A 26,184-nucleotide genomic window follows, 5' to 3' on the forward strand; every position below is an offset into this window, starting at 1 on the left:
GCTTCCTCTCAGGAAAAGTCCAGGTCTCTTCCCTCATGGATCCTGTTTCACAGCTATCAACTTTGTAGAGATGTCTTGAATATTTTAGGGCATTTGAAATGGCATGACATGCCCAGAGGTTCTGACATGAGCGGTACTTATGTGCTGGGGGAGGATCAGTAGTAGTTCTGCATTTGACTTCTACCATCTAGTGTGCTGATGCATCTGGAGTGACAGAGACCTGGTTAAAATCCCTGAGGGGCTCGAACACAACTGCCCCTTCATGCAGGTCTGCCATAGAAGCAGACAGCAGGAAACTCTGGATTTGGTTGTTCTGGGTCTCTTGTGTCAAAACATTTAGTTTGTGTTTGAAATATTCCCTTAGCAGAAGAGTGGATGTTTCCAGTGGATCCTAGCTGTTCCAGGAGGGCGTCCAGGCTGGAGCCAGGCTATAGTGTTACTCACACGTGCTCTCTGGCCCACTGAACATATGCTTTATATGAATGGAATGTTTTCTTTACTTTATATGAAAGAAAACTGCTTCACCACGAAGGACTGAGAAGGCCTGACTCCAGATACACTATGAGAGGGTGACCAGGCTGCTTCCCTCTGTGGCAGGTGGAGAGCCAAAACCCCTCTGGCAGGCTGAGGTGGTTAGAAAGTTGGTCTGTACCCTCCTGGACAAGTGTCTGGACTCCTGGTTATCAGGTACAAGCAGAAAGTGCTTGCTCCTCCTGGTAAGTAGAGGCCAACCTTGGTCTTCCCTCCTCCTATTGCTTTGTTTCCATTCAGGGCATTTTTAGACAGATGTCAGGCTTTGCTGCCCTGAGAGGATCTCTTCTGTGCTTTCCTCCCTAACTGGCTACCTACCGAAGAGTCAATTACTTGTGCAGCCTTTTTTCTGAGTCTGTCCCAGCACTAAGAATACACACGCTAGTGGATCTGTAGAGTACCCCTGTGATGGAGGCATTGTGGAAAGGTGGGTAGGCAGTGCTGGAGGTTTCCAAATCTGCGGAGGCCAGAGCTAAAAACGCATGTCCCAAGCTGAAATCCACCCACCATCTGTCTTCAGTTCTTACATTCATTGTTCTTGATTGCAGTGCCATTTGCTGTGCCCTTGTTCACTCTAATTTTTATGGCTGCTTGTTATCCAAGGCAGCTGGCTATCTTCTCTTTGGCAGTTCTTTGGGATGTGGAATAGACCTCTTCTATTTTCTGCTGCTGGAGCACTGTGCCTCTTGTGCTTGCTACTGCGAGAATAATTGGGGCCAATGCATTGAGGAATGGATTGTACTGAACTGAAACAGAACAGATTAATTCCAGTGTAAGCCAAGAAGAAACAGATCAGAGAGAGAGGGGTGAAATAAATGGGTCCATTTCAGGCTCAGGTGCTCTTGGGACCAGAAGAAAGGAAGTACTACAAATCCTTTGTTTCCCTATGGGTCTCATAATATAAGCAAAAGAGAGCTGTGACTTCTGCTGGGCAAAAGCCTCTGGAAGGATAAACAAATGCAAACCACGTGGATCCATGCAAATTTCACTTGGTTTTATTGTCTGGACGAAATTTTATTGTCTCCTCCCTTGGGCAGAGTGCTGCTGGCAGGAGACACTCTGAATCATGGTAGCCAGAGACCTTGGCAAAGCCAGGCAAGCAGGCAGGACACCCCTTGGGGGGCAAGGGAGGACAGAAAGGCGGTCATCCCAGCACCCTGTTAATTGGATTGGTCACACGTCCCCCTGACTGCTAAGTGTACTCTTCTGTCCCTTGTATTCAGGCAGTGCTAATGGGAGGGAACACTTCATCTGAGACCTGCATTGGGAGGCAAGAGGAAAGGGGGGTGGGGAAGGTGAGACTCCTTATACTTCTCCCTTTCAGTCTTCAACCCCACAGAACCAACCAGAACTCGAACTTTTTCAACACTCTTTAAAACACCCTCTACTTCTGAGAGAAAGGCAAGGAAGCAGGAAGCAAGCTGGCGTTAAAGTGACATCCTATCTTCCAAATCTATCTCTGCAGTAAAGTTATGCTAGGAGGCTCACACGTCCATCTGTGGCTTTTTAAGTGCTGTTTGTAATATGGCATGTTATTGAAATGCTTCAAGGATTCCCTTTGTAATGTGTAATTACTTTGAGATGTGCAGTTCAGCACCTATTGCAGCTGCTGTTTTGGATAATCTTGATACAGCTAAAGCTGTTGCTGGATCAAACAAATTTGTGCAGATGGAGATTTTAGAGTTAGTGTAAAGAACGATTTATAGTCTCTAAGACATCAGGTGCTTAAAAATCCTGTACTTGGTACGTCTGAACTTGCATTCTACTCCTCGTACCCACAGGACTTTAAAGTGTGTTTCCAGCTGTCTGTTACCTCTCTTGAGGTCTCAGAGGTGTCTCATTAAAGCTGATGTTAAAGCCTATTAAATACATGAATGTAGCTTCTAATGATGCATCTCATTTAGGTGAGTTGTCACCAGGAATTGGCAGGGATCATTGCTGCTCTGGTCCCGCAGTGACTAGGATAGTGAAAGCCACCTGGAGAAGTGCAGGATAATACCTTCTTCTGTGTTGGGAGACAAAAGGCAAAGTGTCTCAAAAAGGCTGCTGACTTCCAGGGGTACGCCAGCCTTGTCACCTTCTCACCCTACCACCTCCCCTCCCTCCCTCCTGCAAAGTGCAGCCTCAGCTCCCAGAGCTTGCAGATGGGAGGCATCTGTCCTTGGGCTCTTAGTGTCTCCAGCCAATTAATTATTAATCATCACAATATCCCTTATGTCAAGCATCTGAACTGCCCATGAAGCATGGAGAACTGTTTTATCAGTTGAGTCATAAAGGTTTTAGTGCCCTGCCACTCATTATTTGTAAAGTTGTTGTTCTGTCAAAGAACTTAAGCACCCAGAAGTGATAGTTATCTCATCTGAGCCCCACACCAGATGACCTGGTTCTTGCAGAGCAATAAATGTGCGAATTGGGAAACCAGAAGGGCAAGTTAAGCTTGTATCATGGATCCTGCAACAGTACTGGTGCTGTACCATTGGGTATGTTTAGAACTGTAATGCTACTGCAGTATAGGTATATTGCCCATTATGAGCACCTCCTAGGAAAAAACACCTAAGTATTTAGCGCCCTTGAAAGATACCTGGGGGGCTCTTAAATCCTGGGGGGCACAACTAATTTCCTGTGACTGTTGGCTGGCTGGCTGTTGTGCCTCTCTTTGGCATGCTGCTGCTTACCATTGCTCTAGAACCAGTGAGATACATGAGCTTGTGTGGGACCCTAGGGCTTGCCTGCTCTCTCTATTCAGGTTGTAGGAAAGAGAGCGATTGAGCAGAGACAGACCAGAGAGTAGGCATGAAAGAAGAAGAAAATCACTCCACTTGTATCAAGGCACTTCTTACTGTTGGGAGTATTCAGACATGAGAACCTGACCCCTGGCTCCTTCTAGCTGGGACTATTCTAGTGGCAATGGAATGGCACCAGCAATTTATTTCTGGTTTAGTTTTGATAACGTACATTGAAGCAGATTTGAAAACAAACTAAAATCCTGGCTACTTTCCACTCATCTGTAGGGCAGTTTTTACAAGGAATAAATTTGTTTCCTTCTGCCTGTCTGCAGAAGAAGCATTTTAAATAATGTCATACTCTCAGGATTACCCAAATAAAAAGAAAGGTCCTGAAGTCTCTCTTAGCAATGTGGCACAAGATACCTTCACTAAACTATCTCGTGAAACCTGCAGCTGGCACTTGTCGCAGTGGTAGCTCTCACTAAACACTGCCAGCCTCTGTGCCCTTTGCAAAAGTCTTCTGGAGTACTCCGAAGGCTCTCCCCAGTAAGAGCATGTTTCTAATAAGTTGCTGAAGCTGACAGCTGGAGGAAATATTACGCTTTCCTGCCACCATTTAAAATCCTACTGTGGGAAGTCTTGGGTGATGCAGGTATGTGAACCCATTAAAACATGATGATACACATGACTTAAACTGTGGTCTTTAGTGTCCCTATGACATGATTAGGTCCTCAGGTACCTCTGTGTTCTCCTCCATCCTTCCTTCTATCCCAGGATGCCTTCATGCAGAGTGAAAGAAATGATAGTGGATCTGACAGGATGCTTTTTGTCTCAGTAAATTGATGATAGATCATCACTAATTAGCATAGCTAGGGTCAAGCTCACTCTTATTTAATTCTCTACTAAGATAGCATGATTGTAGGAGACCAACACTTGTTTACGTGTAATAATAGATGGAGATGGTTTTTTCCTCCTTTCAGTTCAAACATAACATTGTGTTCAATGACACCACAATGTTTTGTGAAAAGTACAAGTGCTTTGAACATGTGGGAATCAAAAAGCTCTAAATAGATTGTGTAACGCTGCCAACAAAGCATGTCCTTGGACCCTAGCCGAGAACAACCAAACCTTCATTTTGAGTAATGCACTGGATGCTGAGAAAGAGAAATACCAAAGCTTTAGTCCTAGTTCCCACCTCAATTGCACTTCTAGCAAATCACTTCAATCTCTTTGCCTCGGGTTGTCTCACCTGTAAGAAGGGAAAGAGTGCTCTTGTTGGGGTGGGAGGAGATGCTTGTGGGATGCTTGGGAGGTTAAAACCCTAACCACTTTTCGGCATCTGAGATGTAACTGCCTGGGTTGATGTGACTCCCATAGGAATGGGAGGCAGCAGCAGGGTTTCTGGGCAGCGGGCAGGGTTTCTGGGCAGGGCCAGCAGCCCTGCATCCTGCTGGCAGCGCCCGCCCGCTCTGTGCCCAGGTGAGCACATGCCCTGTTGCAGCCTCACTCCTGCTGCCTCGGTGGCTGTCCCTGGCCTTCCTGTCAATCAGGAGGTGGTGGTCCCCCCCTTCCCCACCAGAGCCTGCCTGGGGAGCGTGGGCCGGTTCTGCAATCAGTGAGCCCCTGCACCTGCTCCTGGCCTTGGCTCTTACTGCCCTTTGACCGCATATAGCAGATGAGGTATTTAGAGGCAGCTGCTATTTCTGTCATTAGCACCCAGACTTCCTAGGAGAAAACTGCTGGCTTTGTGACAGCTGAAATCTGATTCAGAGGAAGCTTTTTACTTCAGCATGTACAAAAGCAAGGGGAGAGTGAAGGAAGGGGGAGGGAAAGACAGCACTCAATTTGCTATTCATTTAATTCTGTCAGGAAAGCCCAAGCAACTTGAGATGATGGCGTGCAAATTGCAGACACGCATGTTGCAGCACGGTGGATATTGTTCAAGGGATTGAGGACGCAGAAACACTGGGTAAGAAAACAATGCAGCACGGGGGGGGCTGTGTGCCGTGCTTCTTGCCAGGATACATTAGCTCCCACTGAGCAGTTCTGTGCTCTGGAGCCTGCTGGTGGTACTTGCCAGTTTAAGGCAAATGTGAGTATCTCCATGTTGTGCTGCCACTGCAGGAGCTGGAACAGGAGGGTACCCAACAGGTCTGCCTAGCCTTCTCCACTCCAGCGCGTGACCCTTTCTCAGTCTTCTCTCGTGTACCTCCCAGTATTTCTCTGGAGAAGGAAAAGGCTGTTATTCCCCCTCTGCATGCAGAGAGGCTGACTCATCTGATTCTAGGACACGGGGAAATGGAATGAAGCTGCGTCAGGGGAAGTTCAGATTGGACTTCAGGAAAAAGTTCTTCACTGAGAGGGTGGTTGGTCACTGGAACAGGCTCCCCAGGGAAGTGGTCATGGCACCAAGCCTGTCAGAGTTCAAGGAGCGTCTGGATGACACTCTTAGTCATTATGGCTTAGTTTTAGGTAGTGCTGCGAGGAGCAGGGAGTTGGGCTTGATGATCCTTATGGGTCCCTTCCAACTCAAGACATCCTATGATTAGGTGCCTTGTTGCTGTGCCATCTCTTGGGTTTTGATGTGGAGTTACATTTGTGAGACTGTTCTTCCTCTTCTCCAGCTGTGGCTGCTGAAAATGCTCTGATTTCTTTTTAAGGAATGTGATAGATATTTCAAAGCAAAGCATTTTATTGAGGCTTCCCAGTTTACCTGTGCTCCCCTTTGATGGAGTTCAGATAGCTTCCAGCACTGGAGGGAACTGTGGGTCAGAAGCACTCTTCCAGCGCTCAGTCTTTTTAAAATGAAAGGGCAGGCTTTCTGTTGCTATCATGATTTCCAATTTGAAAGAAAACTCCGAGGATTTCATGTCACACTGTGACACCAACAGGATCAGAGATGGTTCTTCCCAAACCAATTAATTTACAGAGCAGCTCTGGTAATATAATTCAAGAGGCTTTCTGAAAAGATGTCACTTAGTAAACAGGGGTAGATAAGCCAGAGCATGAAAGATTAATGCCCCCCTTGTTTCCCATGACTCTGTACAAGCCTTGGACTGAGATAGGAAGAGGTAAGGGGAAACAGTCAGTCCTAGTTCTGCCCAATGACTCGACAACAGGACTGCATGCATGTTAATCTACCAAAATTTATCCTCTGCTTTAGAAATAAAAACTATTGCTCTGGGCCAGCCTGAAGTCTTTATGCGGGCCACTTTACACAGGTTATCATTTAACTGATGGCCAATAGATTTGAAAATCTTGTGTTTTACTTGGGATTTGTCAAAATAAAATGCTACCTAGGATTTGGGAGGGGGATAGGAACACAGCTACGTTACACGCTAGGGTTACAGGAGGTGATGTGGTTAAACACTGCATGCGCATATGTGCTCTGGGGACAGCTTGACAGACTGCAGGCTTTTGGAAAGAACTAGTCTAGCAAAGGAGGGGGGAAAAAGCATCTGTCAGTAAATAGATGGATAAAGATGCTCTGTGCTGCTTTTAAGAAGTGCCAATCATCTTTATAACTTTGACAGGTGGCAATGGGGCAGGGAGGGGAGGAAGAGATTCAGAGAATTGTGTGGGTGGTGAAGAATTAATCCTAATGAATTGCAAGAGCAAATCCACAGCGGGCAGAAAGCTTTGGATTTCTGCCCTGCTGGATATGGATAAATGCAAGAGAATCCCTTTTGCACGCAAGAGCTAATTGGGCAATTACAATGTAATCTCAAAACCTTTGCTTAAACTGTATCCTGACTATCAAAGTGTGAGGCAGATTCTCTTCCAGTGGTTCATAAGGCTTGCCCAGAGTCTTTCAGACGGGTGTTTGAAATAGGTCCTCTCTTTATCTTTCCCTCTCTTCTGGGAAATAAAACCTCTCTGTTACTTTTTTTTTTTTTTTTCCTTTAAATCACTGTATTATGATGGAACAACTCATTTCCAAGGCTTCCTTTCAATGTTTTCATTATTCTTCACACAGAAGAACACACAAACATAAGAATGGCCAAACTGGCTCAGACCAAGGGCCCATCTGGTCCAATATTATTATTTTTCCCTCAGTGCCTGCTTGTGGCCACTGTTGGAGACAGCAGCATGTGCATATATGACATTTCCTTCTAACACTTTCACAGCTTCCAAACATTTTCAGCTCTGGGTCTTCTCTGAGCTTGACCTCTGTCTCTGTACTAATCCTTGATGGCTCGTTCTTCCATTCAGATCTCTTGAAGAAAAGTAACCTTTTGTATCAACATCCCTTGCCAGGGAGTTTGCAGGTCTACTACCTGGTGGTGAAAAGCCAAGTCCTTTTTTTTTTTTTTTTTTTTTTTTAAAATGGCTTCCTTTGGGTAGGTTTTACATCTGACAGAATAGTCAATTCCTATCTACTTTTTTCATGCTACATGTAGATCTCCATCCACCAGAGCTCTTCATCTCATGACTAATCACATCCTTAAAGGCACTTTCTGAAGAATGTAATCAAACATTTTTGAAATAAGTTAACTATGTCAATGAGATCACCGATTTCTCCAAAGAATACCAAGAGGTGGGTGTCACAAGACCTCCCCTCTCAGAAGACAGGTTGACCCTTATCCAAAAGATCATATTTATTGTCCGTTAATGCTATCTTTTGTTATCACTTCTACTAATTAATCCAGTCTAGATGCCAGGCTTGCAGACCTGTAATTCCCTGTCTCTCATGTGGACCTCTGTTTGAAGATTAGCATTACAGTTGCTGCCTTCTGGTGCTCAGGTCCCAGAGACATTTTACATGAGAGGCTGCCCATGATCATTAGTAATTCAGCTATTCTGTCCCTGCAGTTCCTCTGTTACTCTTGGGTAAGTGTTGTTCTGCCCTTGGGATCCTCCAGGGCCAATTCTGTCTGTCTGCATCATGCACTCATCCATGTCAACTTTAAACAGAGCCTCTTCTGATTTCCTCACTCTTCCTACTCCTTCTACAAAAATAAAAGTGGGAGGTTCAGGCATGGGAATCTCACCAGTTTTATTTTGGTGGAAACAAGAAAGGTCTGATGCAAAAATTTAATTTATTTTCTCTGCAACAGCCGTGTCAGGTCTGAGTTCTCCTTTTACAGCTTTGCTATCACTTGGCCCTACAGACTTTTCTGAGATGTTGGAGGAAGGACTGAAGAAATAGGTAAATGTTACTGGAGAGGCTATCCTTATCTTTTTTAGAAGTTAATTGTGACAATATTTTCATCTGCTTTTGAAAGCACAGGGTCCTGAGACAATTTGGATGAGGAATGATCAGTAAGAGAGCTCTCTGTCTGCAGTGCTCTCTGCTGGATACCTTAGTGTTTTCCCACCCCTAATTTCTGGGTTCATGTTGTCTAAATCTTTTATGTGAATGCGCTTGAAGTAAGCTTTGAGTACTACAATGCCAAGTAGTTCCACACCCCAAAGAAAAGGAGCATCTGGGTGCTTCCACAAGCTTGGGTACTTTTAAGGCTTTAAAAGTCAAGACTGATTCCTTTTTACTTCAACCATCTTCCAAAGGATCACTTGTGACATGAAGCATGCTATTCTCATTTCTCTGCTGAATCTAGTCGGTATTCTTTCTCTCGGAGGGAGTGTTTTTCTTTAGAACTGGCACCAACACAGCAATTCAGCATCAGGCTGGTCTTGCTCACATCCGTTGTGTATTGCCATCTGATCACACAGATGAAAAAGAGCCTGTGCCTTGCTAGGATGGAGTTGGAGGTGAAAGCGAAGAAGGTATTTGCAAGCACAGGTGCCCAAACTCCAATGGTATTAGCATTCAAGTGAGGTAGCAACCATGGCTCCAAGATTACACAAAATAGAAATGAAGCTCATGTCACAGTGTGTGGTGGTTTTTACAAAGAGAGGAAAAAGATGCATTGGTGGCTAGTATTTATATATCCGGCACTGTTTTCATGCTTGGTTACCTGGAAGTTGCTGCTGCTGAAGGGTAGCAAACCAAGCTGTGTATTTATTTCATGGTTCACAACGTATAAATACACCTTGGAGGATGAAGTAAGCTGGGAGAAAGTTAAGAAATTTGCCTCTTTTTGTCATTTACTTGCTGAAGGAGGCTGTTCCCTGAGCAGGCTAACTATTGCCACAGAAAGCACAGGCATTTCTAGGGATTCATCAGCACTCTCGTGCAAGTGACCATGTTCTGGAGGAGGATGGTTAGGAGAAAACTGTTCCCTTAAGGAGACTTACCAAGGACAAATCTATAGTGCTGCACCGTTGTTGCAATACCGGGCTTGTTTCTAGGCTCAATTACTAAAATAGCATATGTGAAAGGAGGCTGATTGTCGCTCTAGCCACGGTTGGCTTTGTACACACTCTTGGGTATGTTTGCTTATTGCTAGCAGGACACCTCATGTAAACCAGACAGTTAAAACCTGCTGTTCTCTAAGACTTCATTGTATACGTACAGACTGTATTTATGTTTGTACATGTGATGCATGAGCAAATATATCCTATTTGCTTGTGCAAGTTTTATCTGTGTTCCCCTGTGGAAGGAGGTAACGCTCTCCTGCTTACAGGATGCTGGTGTCTGCCTTGTCTTGCTGTTAATGAATTATTTGTGATACCGTCTATGAGCCCCAGCTATGAACTGGGATTCCACCATATTTCATGAAGACACACTATAAATGGGAACAAGAGAGAGAGTTCTGGCTCCAAAGAGATTATGAGCTACTTTTCATCTAGATCTCATAGGATGCATGCAAACAGCGACTGTTTTTTTAACTCCATCTGGCGACCCTAACCCCTTCCAAGATGAGACTTCCCACTGATGCAAACATTCCTTTGGTCATAATGTCTAGTCAAATACAACTTTGTTTCCTCTGTGAAGTTTTATACTGACTAATTTTTTTAAAATCTCTTTTTGGATTCTTTCAGTAAGAGAGGCTGAGCAAGATTTTTGAGGTGTTAAAGGGAAGCGCAGTAAAATGAATTATATAAATGCTACCAAACTCATACTTCATAGAGCAAACGAAAGTTTCACATAGGATGAAATATATCTCAGGCTGGGATGCTGATCTTATTTGTTTGATAAATCTGTTCACCTCTTGCATGCATCCATCTAACTCATGAGAAGGCAGATATATGGAGTGGGAACTGAATGGTCTCAGACCTATTAATTCATCACTTGCACGATGCATCACTTGCATGACTTTCATTGCTGGAGTGTCCAGATACTTCCCTGTTATATAGGAATAGAAATCTTTCTTTTCTTTTGGTCTGCAGGATAATTAGCTTAACTTATAGGTTTATGACCATTTGTAGTCCCTAGCTTGATGAGTGAACTTAAAGAAAAGCAACTCAGGAGAACTGATCCACATCTGTTGTACAATACCCTTTATCTCTTGTGGGAGTCATGTCCATATCTAAGCTGGGCCCGATTGTATGGAGTTCTGCTCTTGTTCTCCTGCCCTGTGGTTCACTTTGGAAAGAGTGTGGTGATTTTTTTAGGCCTGTGGTTCTCTGGGAAGCATTTTTGAGTGAGTATGGAATATGACTTATGTGTGTAGTGTCCTATTATTAAGAGCACTGGCTCTTATTTTTTGGTACTAATCAAAATGGGGGTGTACTTGGAGTGTGCTTCTTCACTCCTAGAAATGAGTTACAATCTGCTTTTGAGAAAGGTGGTGGGCCATTGTCAGTGAGGGCTGAATAAGGCCTTGTTTTCCTACAATAGATATCTAGAAGGTTCTTAAAAGGGCTAAACCAGGGGGATAGTTTAATTTGAGAGCAGATGTCTGATGTTAAGAGGGATGTTGTGAGCTAGATGAGGCATTTATAGTGCTTACCTCTTTCTTCTACATTAGCCTGGCCACAGTTCGGATTAGATGTCTACTCTGCATGCAGGAGAATTTTTTGGCAGGTCTCTGAGGGATCTGGCAGACAATACCATTTGCATGCCACGGTACAAATATACAACCGTTTCTCTTTTCACTAAAATAAATAGGAGCCAAGGTGCAGTTGCAGTATCTAATGGATTTTTATAGAAATAAATACAAATGGGGGGGAGGAAGGGGCAGAAATATTCCCAGTGAAACCTGCTACATAAGGCATAGTCTCCTTCTTCATCTTACTGAAGTATTTCCTTATCTTCCCTCTTCCCCTTCAGTCCCTGGTCTCACTGGGTACATTTCAGATGTGGAGATACTACTGTAAGATCCGTAAGATGCATGTCCATGAAGAAACCAGTTGGCTGAATCACTAGGGTCATTTCAGGTCTGTTTCTAGACGGATGCAACACACAGTGGACTAGCACAGAAGTTTTGCTTTAGCACAAGTGTAAAATTATTACTGTGCCCAGAAGAAGGAAAATATTTAGGGCAGCCTGAATGATATTCCAATGCTGGTCTCATACATGCTGTGCTGTTTACAGGGTGGGAGCAAGGAGTAAGAAAGGATAGATTTTGTGTTTTCCAAAGAAGCTGCACTGGCATGTTTGTGCCTCTCCCTGTGCAACGCTGTGTGTGACCCTCGGGAGAAGCAAGCACAGAGGCTGTCCCTTTGAAGGGACAAACACCCACATCTTAATCTGAAATGGTTTTCACCCAAAACAGTATCTTCATAGTACTAAACGCTGATGATTTGTTGCCAGGCACTGCTGCTAACTGTCATCTCTGTCTTTCAGCAAGGGATGGCTATTAAGTGGTATTTCAGAGCTGCATGTCCAATGCTGCTCATTAAATAAAGACAGTGGGAATCCTTGGGGGGGGCGGGATGGAAATCCCCTGTAGCCCCCAGACAAACCAGAGTAGAGCATATTGCATCAGAGTCATTAAGATACTCCCACAGCTTTTTAATTTTTTCCCAGCTGTCATGGCATGCTGCACATATTATTCTGTTGCATCTTCATCGGGGGTGGGGGGGCAAAAGTATCCTTAAAGCAGTTTGTCAGCATCCAATAGCTAAATGCTGACAATCAGAAATGATTACTCATTTCCAAAACTATTAGTGGTTAGTATCTTTGGTCATTTTAAACAGTGCTAAAATCACTCAGCATAGAAGCCCTGGGATCATGGGTTATAAACGAGTTTCTATCTGAACTTCCCTGATGGCTATTTTTATATCAGTTTTGTGCTTTGTAGAAGATAATTATTCCAACAACCCAATTTGGCATTGTGCTAGGTTATATAGCTACCCCTTCTTTAAACAGTTCCCTTCTCAAGGAAATGATCCTCGCTCTACTCTTTTACTGTCTTCTTCAGACCAGCAGAAACTGGGTTTTTGAGGGAAGGTGTATTTGAATCTCCATGGCACAACAGTATTGTATCATTGCTATATTCAAGTCCCTTGCTTTCTGTTTTATCCCTTAAATTCTAATCTGGAGACATCACTGCAATATGATTCTTCGGTAATTGTGCTGGAACAGCAGAGAGAGTGTATGATTGTGGCAAAAATATACTCGTATCCTTTTTCTTGTAGGAAAAGATAATGCAGAGAGATGTGAGGCACTGTGTGAAATTGGCACTGTATTTGAAGAGTTTTATCCAAGACAGGACAAAGCACTGTAGGGAAAAAAGAACAAGTCACTAGCTGAGGGAATCTGTATTTGCCAGTATTTTTCTAAGCTAAGCTGGGTAGGCACACTGCCAGCCAGGCATGGCCCCTGGAAACTCTCCAGGAAAAATCTCAGCTCACATTGTGAAAGGGTTTCCCCCATCCATGCTGGAGAAGAGATTCCCTTCTCAGAAGCTTAGAGATAAATATTGATATTTTTTTTTTCCACCCCGCCCCCCCCCCCCCAATAGCAAACTAATGTTAATGGCACGTGGCCAATTTCTGTCATGGGCACCGTGAGGTATTTTGAACACGTGCCATCAAAGCCAGCACGGAGTATAGATTCCTTAGGTGCAAACAGACCCCACCTTGCTCTTTTCTGATGCTGCTGCTGCTGCCTCACAGGACAGGCACAACTGTTTTTGGCAAGTGAGTGGGAATGAGCCAGGGAGTGAGAATTTACATACCTATATGACAAGTAAGCACTGGACTGGATTTTGGCATTACATAGCACTTGCATGGACAGGAGATCTGGGGAGTGTTACTTTCTTTTTTAATTTTGTGCAGGGATCCAGATTCGCTTGTGGATAGGTTTAACTCCTGGCTATGAGATCCTATTGCTGCCATTAGGAATCCCAGGGTGAGGCCTATGTCCACAGACTTCCAGCAGCAAACAATCAGTGCTGGAAAGGAGAGCTGGGATCACCATCTCTATTGGGAATTCTCATTATCTGAGTATGGAGCCCACCTGTTTTAGCAGCAGTGGAGTGGGAAGGTCTTTGCATTCAGATTGCTGATACTGACGGTGTTAAACACTTCAGGGTAAATGGGAATTTGAAGAAGAATTTGGAGGATCACTGTTTTGAAGTTGAATGTAGTAACATCGTGATGAAATTCTCAGTTTTGACCTCGTCCAAAGTAAATCTATAGTATGTCCACAGCAGAGCCGGGAATATGAACCTCACAAGTCCTTGTTTGACATCCTAGCTATGGGATTGTCCTCCATCAGTAGTTTGTCTATGGATGTTTGAACATGCTTCCACCTCCTGTTTGAACCCAAGATTTTTTTCCCTGCTCTCTTTTGGGCAATAATTTTCTTTCCCTTAAAGTCTGTGTGCCTCTAATTTTTTTTTTTTCTACTGAAGATTTTTTCTAACAAATGTAAGCCTGCCAGCCTGCAGATTCCTCTGAAGTAGTCTGCTGTCTCCCTTGGGTCTCTGCACAACAGGTTGAAAACAACATGTTATTGTGCTCTCCATTAATGGGATGGAACAAAAGGACTATTTATTCCATTGCCTGTGGTGTTCTTGGTCGTTCTGTGACATCATAAAGGGACTTCTTATCCCTTTGTGATGGCTGTAATTACAATGACTTTGTTGTTACCTCAGTCTTCTCCAAGTAGTTATCCATGTAGGAACTTGGCAGAAGTCAGAAGTTGTTTTAACTAGTTTCTTATACTTTCTTGGTATAAAGAGAGTAGATGTCCCTGCCTTGTGTATCTAGGAGGCTGTTAGCCTTGGTGAAAGCATTAAAGAATCAGGTTGTAATGCAACTATGAGTACAGTGTTGTCAATAAGAGGTTTGACTTTTAAGGCTAGAACTCCTCAGGAGACAGTTCAAGCTGAAAAACCACAGTTGAAACTTTTAAAAAGCCTCCTCCATATTCTTCTTCTCTAATTCTGTTTGTCAGGTAGGATGATAGTTTTTCAGTCGGTTATAGTGTCTTTGGCAAAGGAAGCCACTGTGATGCCCCTTTTCAGAAGAGGAGCTTTGGTGGATCAGCCTCACTGCTTTCCACTTCAACAAACCTCGTGACAGTCCTGTAGATCACTTCTTTTTGGTGGGCAGTATGGAAGTGTTTTTGGATTGTTAACCTTCAAGCCAGGATGCTGAGCTCATCTCTGCTCCCAATTTGCTGTGTCTTCATAGTCATAGGACAAGCTGTATGCTGGTATTTTCTTCCCCTACCGCTAAAACAAAGAATGTCTTCCTGCTTCACGCAAATGCTGTGAGGCTTAGCAATTTAATGCTTGCAAAGTATTTTGAAATCCTAGGAACAATTGCAAAGTAGAGAAGCAGGGTCTTGTTGAATCACCTGATCTGAGACCATAAAAACAAAACAAACCTTTGAGTATATCTTTAAATTTACAGAAAGTGTATACCTCCATAGTTGCCTCCTCTGCCATGCATAGGAACAATCTTCAGCCTCTTGGTTTCCAGAGCAGCAATTCCCGAGTGACTTTCCCCTCTAGTATTACATCAGAGAGGTTTACTTCTCCAGGGATAGGCAAAGAACCAGATGATGATGAACCTGCTCTCTCTCCCCTTGCTTTGTTTCTTTTTGGTTTTTAATGCTTTCATCTTTACAGAAATTTCTAGCTCTGAGTCAAGCTTGATTCCTAATTCCTTCCACTTGGTAGTCATTGCTGAGAGGTTTTCTCCCCACTCCTGTTCTACCTCGGCACAATATGCCTTCAGATGGCAGCACGTGAAGGAATGTTCCTGCCAAAATAAAGTTGAAAGTGGCCTGCATGCAGCTGATCAAAATTTTCAAGGTCATGTCTCTGACAATAGGGGCTTTATTGTTAGTCTGTTGCATCCCTTCCCTTCAGGATGGTCACAGCCTAGCACTGTGGAGATGATTCTCCGTTCCCCTACCACTGACTAGATATGGTTTGGAGAAAAAGCAGACTGATCTTGGCAGGTAAGCAAGCCTTATGATATGAAATGAGGATTGAGTATGTTTGTCTGGATCACCTGGCAGGTCTGAGTAACTGTCAGAAGATAACGGAAAGAAACACCATTCAGGAAGAAGAGCAGATGCTCCAGTCCACCTAGCCATGGAGCTCTGCCCCTTGTTAACAGGATGAGCAGACTTTTTTTTGTCATAGGTATTCATTTTCTCCCCCAAAGGCTCTGATGGCTGTACCTATGAATTGGATCCTGCTGAGCAACACTTTGTTCCTGAGTTACTTATGAATGGAGACAGCATAGTGGAGGGTGTTTCAAACTATGCCGTAGTTTGAAAGACATTCGTGTTTTGGATGTTCTCATTAGAAAGTCAAGAAAAGATCCCAAGAAATCTGCTTTAGGTGGTCAGGCACGGACTATTGGTGTGCCTGAGCTAGCCAGAAAGTAGGTATTTGTGTTTGGCCAGGCAGGAGCACCTTAAGAGAGAGCAAGCCAGTGCAGAAGAATCAGTGTCATATTAGTATTTTGCTACTATGGGAGAGAAATTGAGGAACTTGAGCAGGGATCTAGATGAGCCCTTGGTAGAAAAGTCTTAACTGCTGGTTTATTTGGTGGCATGGATCTCTCTCAATCTCCCCTGCTGGAGCTGTTTACATGTGCATTCATCACTTTGATGGAGGAGCTATAGTTGGTGATTAGGGTGTTCATCTTCAATATGACTGGCTGAAGTCCAAATCCTTGCTACCTATCTGCCAGAGCAGAGAGATGGACTGTGCTTTTCAGCGCTTCAGGGACATGCTACAGCTGTTAGGCAATCAGCCATTCTGCGGAGGGCTTGGGCTGCATGTTACCTGCAGCCCGATTCTCTGAACAAAGGCAGATGCTTTGGCCTAGGAAAGATTGATATGTAGACTGGAGTGCATTTTCAAAGGATGCACTAAATGTCTGCTTTCCCTCTGTAATGCTGGACATTGGGACAGGGCTAGTCTATTCATTGGAGAGAAAGACTAGTAGAGGTCCACAGAAGACAGCAAGGATCCTTACCAACAAGGAGAAGGAGGTGTTAATGTTTCTTGGTCTGAGCAGGGCCTAGCCACAGCGTTATTTCACATCTGAGAAATCATTTAACACCCCTATTTATTAATTATTACAGTTCTAAGTTACATCTTTCCTGCAAGATGAAGGACAGAGAGCCCTGAGGCCATAATTCTGACCCTACCAGGCCTGTCAGTGCCAAGCTAGTTCCAGACTCAAAGCATCTGCACTGTGCTTTAGATGTCTCCTGGTGAACCACGGTGTAGGGTATTTATCTTCCTATGTTTTTTTTTGTGGGATAACAACCTGAATCCTCTTTGATGGGAAGCGTACTTCCTGACACGCTCTGAAGACTGGTCTGAGGGCTCACAATGCACATAGGTGTGCAGGGTCTGAAATATGCTCAACTGAGGATGTTAACAGCCTCCTAGATATTAGCAGAGGAAAATGTTTCAGACCATTCAATGCTCTGTCCTGTACAGGCACACTAAGGCTTTCTTGATATCTGGCTTTCAGTCATACAAACGTTTGCATGTGCTTTCCTACTGCCAGGAAACTTCTAAACACTTAGCCAAAGTCTCTCTTCTTTTTAAGCTGAGTATGTTACTCCTACTTGAATCCTTTCATATCATCCTTAAGAAGTCTTCTCCCATAATTCATGTCAGCCCTTCAAATGTTTGCAAATTTGTCATCTGTAGTCATTGCTTTGCCAAGCTATTAACTCTTCTGAATTAATTCTCTTATAAGTCAGTCTCGCCATTTCCCTGATCATTTTGCTGCTGTTCTTTCTGAATACCTCTCAATTTGTCATTGTGAATGCATCTAAGGCAAAGGCATTGGCACTTTGCTAAGTTTATAACACATCCAAGTTTCTCAGGCACATTCCCTGAGTAAATACACTTCAGTGTAATCCTGCAAATGGACACTTTTTTTTTCTGGCTCCATATACTTGAGATTAAGATTGTACATGAAAGTTGTCAAAACTAAGGAGATACAGCATGCGATGTGGTGTGCAATAGCAAGGATAGTCCTTCTGCAGGGCTTATGATGAGACCACTGTCTGGGACAGCTGTCAGCACTGGCACATGCTGCACCCATCTCCAGCAACTCCCCCTCAGTGACTTCTGTTGCATGCGCCCAGTCCAACCCCGGCCCCTTCAGCTGAATCTTTCAGGCACAGTCAGGAATGAGGTTAAGGGAAGCAGGTGGAGGTTGGAAAAATGGCATATTGCTTGTCATATGGTACAATCTACTACAAATACCATGTTGTGTACGCAGACACCCAAGCTGGGCCATTAGTGTCATGACTGGTGTGACAAACCCTTGGGCTGGTGGATTAACTTCTGCTGGCTTTTGTGTGCACTTGCAAACAGAAGAGACAGGGATGTTCATTCTGCAGGGACAGAAAATAGCTGCTTAATTTAGCCAGCTAGTTGCCCTGTCTCTCCATTGGTAAGGCCGGTTTCCACTCAAGCTCTGAAACATAGGTTGGATGAGTGTTCACTGTCCCCAACAAAAGTCAACTGTATTTAATGGAGAGCGCACTGGATCAGCTGCCTTCTGAATAGCAGGCTACAAATGTGTATGGCTTGAGGCAAAAGATAGAGTGGTAAACTTCCTCCCAGATGTGGTTGCAGGAAGGAAGCTCTGCTCAGGACAACGCCTGCTGTCAGTGCAACAGGGTAGAAAGTGGAACAGTAATGGAGAAAGCAGAAAGTTTTAAGAGACTTCATGTAACACCAGTATATTGAGCCAGGACTGTGCCTGCCCTTTTGTAGGATGAGGCTGTAAGTGGAAACACTGAAGGTATCCCATTCTCGCAGCTAAATCTTGGTTGTGATTTTTAATTAAAAATATTCCGAATACACCCAGAAGTTAACTGCTGAAATGCATACAGTTTCCTCTCCGCAGCATGATTAATATTTTCTTCTATCCTGCTATTCTTCCAGTAAAATCGCATTGCGTCAGAACACCGAAGCATAAGTAGATTTCCAACTCTCCCTCAGCGGCAGCATCAGTTTTTAATCCACATACAGCATTTCAGAAGCCACTGAAATAAGCTCTTTATGCTTCATGATTGCAAAGATTTTAGTGTTGGCTCATGCACCAGGCAATTCAGAAGCATATTATAATGTCTGGAAAGCCACGGCAACCTCCAAATTCCTCCTGAAGAGCCAGTTAAGGAATGTATTTAGCCCAACCTGAGAGGAAAAGATCCTTTGCAGAGCAGAACCTGGCTGAAATAGAAGAGCTGCTGAGACAGAGTTGGCTGTCGCAGTACTACAGAGGCTCGGCCTGTCATTCCTCTCGAGGGTGCAGTTGAGCATCTTGCCTTGTGTCTCTTCTCTTAGCATTTGTGGGTTTGCATGAAGGAATGAGGGAATATGTTTAGCAGTATAAGGTGTAAATTTCAGGCTGTCGTTTCCCAGGAAATTCCCGGTCTATTAGAGTGTATTAACCTGAAGGGTGGAGAACTATCCTCAGCAGAAGCTCCTTTCATTCAAAATGCAGCAGAGCAGAGGCAGTTGCATGCCAAGAGATGCCTTGTCTTTTTCTTCTTTCTGTAATGTGACTCTGCTCCTCAGATGTCTATTCTCCGGCCAGTTGTCCTGTCCCAGTCCAAGCCTGAAGTGTCCCAGTCCACGCCTGAAGTGGGGGCCTTGAGTGGGGTCCTTGTATAACCCTGTATCCCTGCTTCATCAGAGCTACATCAAGCTCTCTGGCTGCATTGAAGCTGCAGATTTCTTAACACTTGGATGCTCTCCTGGAAGAAACCCTGTAGTTCCTCAAGCTTTGATCCGTTCTGCCAGTTGGGTTGTTTGCAAATATGCCAATGACCACACTCTGAGAACTGTTTTTCTTGAGACTTGCAAGCTATTGCCTATTGCAACTGGAGGCTGAGCCTGTTTATAAACAGACACCTGCTTACTGCAGTATTTTGTTTCTTTAACACTAGCTGGCATTCTAAGTGAAAGTTAGCATACCTGACTAAAGCAGGCACTTTCGGCTAATTGAATTTGGAGTGACCTGACAGGCTGTCACACCCTGGCCCATGACTTGCAGATTGATAGCTTTTACCAACAGTGAAGAGGACTTGGCATAGGAGGTGATCCTCCAGCCAGGAAGAGTAGTGTTCGGCGTGTGCTGGAGTGAGGACCCACCGAGATAGCTTTTTCACAGGTATGAAGTACCAAAGACAGGCCTGTGTCATCACTCCTCAATATCCTGTTAAGCTTCTTTTTTAGTTGCTGTTCTGCCCACATGCATTTAAATCCTTTCCCGCTTAATCTGTATTCTCAGTATATTAGGGAAATAGCATTTTAGGCTTGGTTAATATACAAGCCTTGGACCTCTGGAGAACTGAGTGTGAGAGACACAGGTCACACTGAAATGAGCTTGAGTCTCATCCAATTGCTAAAGAAAACTTACTAATAGCAGCCATGCTGTATAATTTAATGTCATTCTAGAGCTCCAGGCCAGAAGAGGTGAACAGCAGAAGGACTGAGACACATTGGCAGAACTGTGTGCATGCCTAGGGCTGTGGGACATAAGGGAGCGCTGCTGCAATATGACTGAAGAGCCTTGGCAAAGATCTGTGGGAGGCCCCCTGTCCTGCATGTCTGTAGTTGAGGTAATGCTTCCTTCACCACTGCAAGCATTACTAAGGGAATCAAGTCTGTGATCTGTTTTGGGCTCTCTCCTTCTATCTCTGTGGGCCCAGGAGTCTGGATCCTGGTTTAGAAAAATGTACTGGGGGAAGCTGAAACTCTTCTGAAGTTGCTGAGTGTTTTACACTTCATTATGTAGGGCTGGGATTTCACTCACCTGAAGTAATGTTCTCTAGCTTCATCTGGATCAACACATACCAGAAAATAATGCTGAGATATTTCTTTGATGCTCCCTGGCTGGTCTCCTGCATCAATCTGATGTTGCCTTTAATACTGGCTTTTGTGTTGAGCTTTAACATAGCAGAGGATTTTCCTGGTGTTTGAGATACAATGGATCAGTGCATTTATTAGTACACACACTCCTCTGCATGTTTTCATGAGGCTGCCTAGGTAAGTTGACTGCAGGGGCCAAGCACTGCCAAGCCCAGGACTAAGCCTCTGGGAAAAGACTTTACACGGTGTATCTAATAAAGGCAGAGGTGTGAAGAGATGCTCTTTCCCGTCTGACTCCTTTCACAGAGCACACTAGTTAGCATCTGGAGCCCTGGGTGTCTTCCACTTGGATTTGTTGAGCCAAGGGTCTCTTCTGTGGTGAGCAAGCTCCCCCGTCCTACAGAGAGGAGACATCATCTCTACCAAGGAGAGCTTGGTGTTATGGTGTGTGACGTGGCTCTCAAAGAGGAAAGGATTAAAATCAAGCCTAGGTGATAGGGCAGACAGTCTGCCATTGGACCTGTGCTACCAGAAGAGCTTCATGATCTGAAGAGGGTGAGATGATTTGGCCATTTCCTTCAGTCCCTTAACATGGTCCTTGCTCACTAGCAATGTCAGAATATCCTCTATAGCTCTGGTCCCCCTTTACTGTTATTCTCTTTCTCCTAAACACAAAGCTTGCTCCTAAAAACAAAGCTTTGCCAGGGAAAAGGAAGCAATCCTACTGAAATATATGCAGACGGTGCTTTGAGAGGAGATATGGTTAAGTTAGTTACTGGTTCATCATCTGAACCCATGCTTGGTAAAGGTATCTTTTTCAAAGTAGTGTGTGTGGTCATGCACAGACATCAGAGCAATCAGGCTAGGTCAGAACAAAACCCCAATCTAGCCTGGTATTCTGGCTCAGACGATGATTGTGTGTGATACCTAGTGAAGAGTAGAAGAGCATAGCAAGAATCTACAACACTTCCTTTGAATACTCAGAGTTCGCAACTATTTGCTGAAACCAGATTTGTTTACCAACTCCCAGTGGATTTCTTTTCTATGTGTTCATACAGATCATAAGAAAGGATGGATTAGTGTCTGTTCAGCAGTGGATGGATGTGGTGGAGTGGAATATCCAGTCTGTACTAGGGTGATAAATGGAATATTGCTTAGTGTGTTGGCTGCTCAGAGAAAGTAGTATCTGAGATAGCCACAGAGGTGCTTTTGTCTTCAGCCTCTGGGGAGCTGGTTAGTTAAGCTGCTCAGCACAGTTATGCAGGAAAGATTTTGGTGATACACCATGGAAAATAATGGTCTGAAGTAGGGAAAAAGAGAAAGTTAGTGATAGAAACGTCAACGTTATACTATGATATTAATTGATGGTAGAAGTTAGTGGTTATATGGATGGGCCTCTCCTGTCTGGAAGCCCATGTTTCTGGTAGGAGTTCCCAGGAACTCCTGCTCTGAAAAGTCCCAGGATGACATAATCTGCTAGCAGCACACCATCTGCTTCTCCATCCTAGACCTACCAGAAGCATATTGATATAATGAAGCTTTTTAGTTTCTTTCCTTTCTGGAAAGTTAGGGCATGGCTCACTGTCCCAGTGAGACTTCCACTTCTACCTCTGTGTGAAAGATGGATAAATGAAGTGAATAACACAACAACTGACTCAGAGTATCTCCCAGAATCTAAACTATCTCACCAGACACTTCGATCTCTGAATCAAACCAACCAGGAAATTGGGGAAGGCTTGAATAGAAACTGGAAAATTTCAAATTCTACTTTGTCAGGGACCTGCATTAAAAGCTCTTAACTGATACACTACAAACTGTAAATGCAAAGAGGTTCCTCTCTGGGTTTGAATTTTGAGTCCTGGGCTATCTGCTGCTTTTGTGAATCGGTTGCAGTCTGGTTAGCTCTCCTCACTGCCTCTCTTCGCTTCTGAGCTGTTCTCTGTCTCTGTTGAAGATGGAAATGAGACAGAATGCTCCAAGTCCCTTTGTGTAGGGCTTACGGCACAATTTTGCAGGCAGTATGCAATGCAGGCATGAATCACAGCTCCCTTTAAGATACTGCTGTATTCGATTCCCTGGCTCTTCCATCTGACTCACTCAGAACAGGCTGCAGATTTTTGTTTTTAATCTAAGCAATAGCCAATTTACTCCAGAGATGAGTATTTGCTGACTGTGGCTGCTGTTCTTATGCTCAGAATTGCAAACCCCTTGGAAAACGAGGCCAGCTCGTGCATGTGTGTACAAACCTGGTTTCAGATCTGGCTTGGATTCTCTCTTCCAGCTCAGCAAGTGACTGACATGTTCGCTTTAGCATAGCTTCCCCCCGAGACAAGCCGTGGCATGTGCCAAAGTGCCGTGAGGCGTTCACTGCGAGTTCCGTCGCACACCGGAGGCAGATTCTGCAGCACCCTGGAGACAGGGGTGAGATGAGGACAGTGGCAGCCACGATTCAGAGCTGCTTTGCATTTTGGTCCTGCTAATAGATAATACTGAAAATTTTTATTTGCGGTGAACCAAGATGCAAATCAGATCCCACTTCAATAATGCCTTTGTGTTATTGAAGTTATTGGAAAGAAAGTACTAAACCAGTACAGCTTCTGTTCAGTTCAAATTCAGGTATGGCCGAGGGTGTTGCAGTTCAGTCCATAATAGTTCATTAAAGGGATTCATAGTGAAAAATAGACCATTTAAATACAAAAATGTCCATGTGATGGTCGTAACACCTGGTATCAGCCAGAGAAATACTTTTGCTCATCTGTCTTTTATCTCTGGTGGGGCCTCCTCATCATTTGTGTTTCCAGAGCTGTCCTGCAGCCTGACTCTTGGCTCCTTCAGTTGGGCAGGGTGGGTTTCAGGGGCTGTGGCTCTGTGCTGGAAACAAGAGCAGTGCAGGCAGATGGGGGACAAGGAGGACTTGTGTTCTGACAGTGCTGTGCACATATGAGGTGAACAGGTCTCCGTGCATTATTCTAACATGGTAATCAAGGAGAGGTTTGGTTTTCCCTGCTTGCTTGCTTATTTGTTGTTTGGATCCAATGTAAACTTTAACATGGAAGAAGAAGAAGCCATAGCTGAAAGTAGCTTTCAGTTTAACTTTCTTGTTTGAAATACAAATCTGCATCAGCAGAGCAGCCTCTGCAGATAGCCCTGACTTTGATACCTAGCAAGAGCACTGCTAATTTAAAAAGTCTCCCTTCTCTTCCTATTAGTTACTCCTCTAAGCAAAGCAGCTGGCGTGACCTGGACATGTTGTGCTTGTATTGTTGCTGTGAGACAATAGCTCAGCCTGAGGGAAGAAGACAACCTACTTACCATATCCTCTGGGAGTTGTTACAGTGGGACTCTGTAGAAACCAGTGTTTCTCTGAAGCTTACTGAGACTATCTGAGAGTCTGAGGAGTTAACCCATGAGATCTGGGAGATCAAAGAACTGAACTGAGGGCTACGTGTCCATGGGAGACGGGCTTTGGTCTCCTCAGCGGATGTGGCTGGTGTCGTAAGGGCTCCCGAATGCAGCCTCCACCTCTGTATCTTCTTCCCCAGTCAGAGCAGGGATATTCTTGCTGCAGAGGACAGGGCAACAGAGATCTGTGGAGAGGGCTGCAGAAGGCAAGGGCACATCGTGTCCCTAAGTACCAGGCATGGTATTTTAACAGGGGGTTCACTGCTAATGTGCTGGCAGAGGTTGAGAGCTACGTGACCTAGCTCCAGTCCAATGCTCTGATGTATCCTTAAAAACAAGAGTTTGCATAATTCAAGTGAAGAGGTAAGTGGAGGTTATATAAGGTCTGAAGAGAGCAGTGGGCAGGGGTCCAGCTAGGGTCAGGTGGTTTGCTGCCCTCCTGCAGTAATACATCATTTGCGATACCAAAACTCACAAAGAACAAGAAGCATTACAGCATTTTCTGGAGGGAAACGGAACGTCTGTACTGCCAGAGGCAAGCATTTTGGGGGACATCATAGTTTAAGGTATCAAGACTGGCCATACATTAAGTCAGGCCTGGGTCTGCACTTTTCACATCAAAGCTACTGTGTTTTTCCACAGGAGCAGTGGTCTCACAGAAAGCATTTCTAGGTGATTTACAGAGCTACTGCAGTCATCAAAAATACATAAGCAAGCAGTGTGAGGAAAGTAGATGGAGTATGCCAGACCTCTGGTTACCTGACAGCAGAGGGGTTCTCACTCATACCGTGGCAGCTCAGTGACGCCAGACACCAGGGAAGGTGCAGCTTATTCTGGCTCCACCAGAAGCAGCTACCAGACCCAAAAGACAATTTTAGCTGAATGAACCTGTCATGTCATTGTACAGGGACAAGTGAGCAACACTCGCTTTTCTTGCAGTGCTTGATTAAAATAAGAATTCAGTTGCTCTGAGTTACTACAGATGCATCTTCACTGCCCAGTAGCCGTAAGTGAACTGTAAACATACCAGGCACGGGCAGTTTCCACTCATTGCCTGAAAACATCATTTCTGTAGCAGCACAGCTCTGCAGCTAACCTAATAAATACTGGTGCTGAGCAGGGCTAATTATCTCCAATGCAGCACTGCCCTGGCATGGCTGTGTGGCTTCCTGCTCCAGAATTAGCTTAGCTGGGACTTGTTTAGGTGTCTGCACTGTCCTTCATGGTGTGGTGGAAACAGTGAGCAGTGCTTGGTGGAGGAGTGTCGCTTGCATGCACCGGACTGCAGTATTCCTCTGCTCTAAATGTACCAGGGCAGTGCTGGACTCCAGAGCAATGAAGTCACTTAACACCTGCTCTTGAAAATTTGTCTTTGATTTGGGTGAAGTTGTGGTCACCTTGGACCTAATTTTGGAGCAGCAAGCCCTTGTCCCTTCTGGAAACAATGCCTGGTAGTATATGGTGCCTCTAAGCAAAATGTTGACTAGTATGCTTGGAGCTTCTTTTTTTCTACAAAGCAGTTACCAGTGTCATATAGATAACTACTAAATGGTACTCCTCTGACCTACGGGAGGAATGGATCTCTGTCTCCAAGATCTCATTGCCTAAAAACAACTTAATAAAAAGTAGATGTTGGGAGGTGATGTAAAATGGTGTGCAGAAAATAATTGGGGATTCTTTAACTCAAGAGTTTGAAGATCAGGTAAGACAAGTGAATTGGTAAAACTGTCTCAGTGTCAGCTATTTACGTGAGTGTCAGAAAATAATTGGGGATTCTTTAACTCAAGAGTTTGAAGATCAGGTAAGACAAGTGAATTGGTAAAACTGGCTCAGTGTCAGCTATTTACGTGAGAAGATAGATAAATAATCACACATCCTGTAGCAGCTGGATGTATGCAGGTTCTGGTCCAGTTATATCAAGAAATACAGGCAAATGCCTTATGTGGAAAGGACTAGATAAGCATTTTTTGGAGACCTAATCCCAGTCAGCTGTATAAACACAGTGGCCATTTCTGTTGATCTGTAAGGATCTAAATTTGTCTCAAGATAATTTCAAAATCACTCTTGTCCGTAAGAGAAGTTGCCCTGAGGATGGGAGATGGGGGATATATCCTAGACCAAGACAGTGTGTTTCTTTTCCACTAATGCTTCCAAATGTGGCTTTTCTTTTACTGTAGTACTGGATAAATGAATACACCTCCACCTTGGGGATTGGTGTCTTCCACTCTGGCATCGAGGTCTACGGCAGAGGTATGAAGTACTTCCATTTCACTACCTGCAGAACATGGGGACAACTGTATGGCCAGTCAGATACAGAAAAGCACCCTAAACTTATAGCTTTTGTCAAGGAATGTTTTGAGGAGTGAAAAATTCAGCCGATTCTCTTTTTAGAGTCTGTTGTGGAGTCTAGCAGGAAC

At 44.3% G+C, this 26,184-nt stretch overlaps 1 protein-coding gene across 1 annotated transcript in view; it reads left to right on the plus strand.

Moving 5' to 3' along the window:
- Positions 1 to 26,184, plus strand: part of LOC140652884 (deubiquitinase DESI2-like) — a 57,797-nt gene that overhangs the window by 11,571 nt on the left and 20,042 nt on the right. The window contains exons 2-3 of the mRNA XM_072864252.1: positions 25,555 to 25,568; positions 25,945 to 26,017. Of these exons, the coding sequence (XP_072720353.1) occupies positions 25,555 to 25,568; positions 25,945 to 26,017 (87 nt within the window). The remainder of the gene's footprint in view (positions 1 to 25,554; positions 25,569 to 25,944; positions 26,018 to 26,184) is intronic.

Source organism: Ciconia boyciana, chromosome 6 (assembly GCF_034638445.1).
Source record: "Ciconia boyciana chromosome 6, ASM3463844v1, whole genome shotgun sequence".
Taxonomy (NCBI): Eukaryota; Metazoa; Chordata; class Aves; order Ciconiiformes; family Ciconiidae; genus Ciconia; species Ciconia boyciana.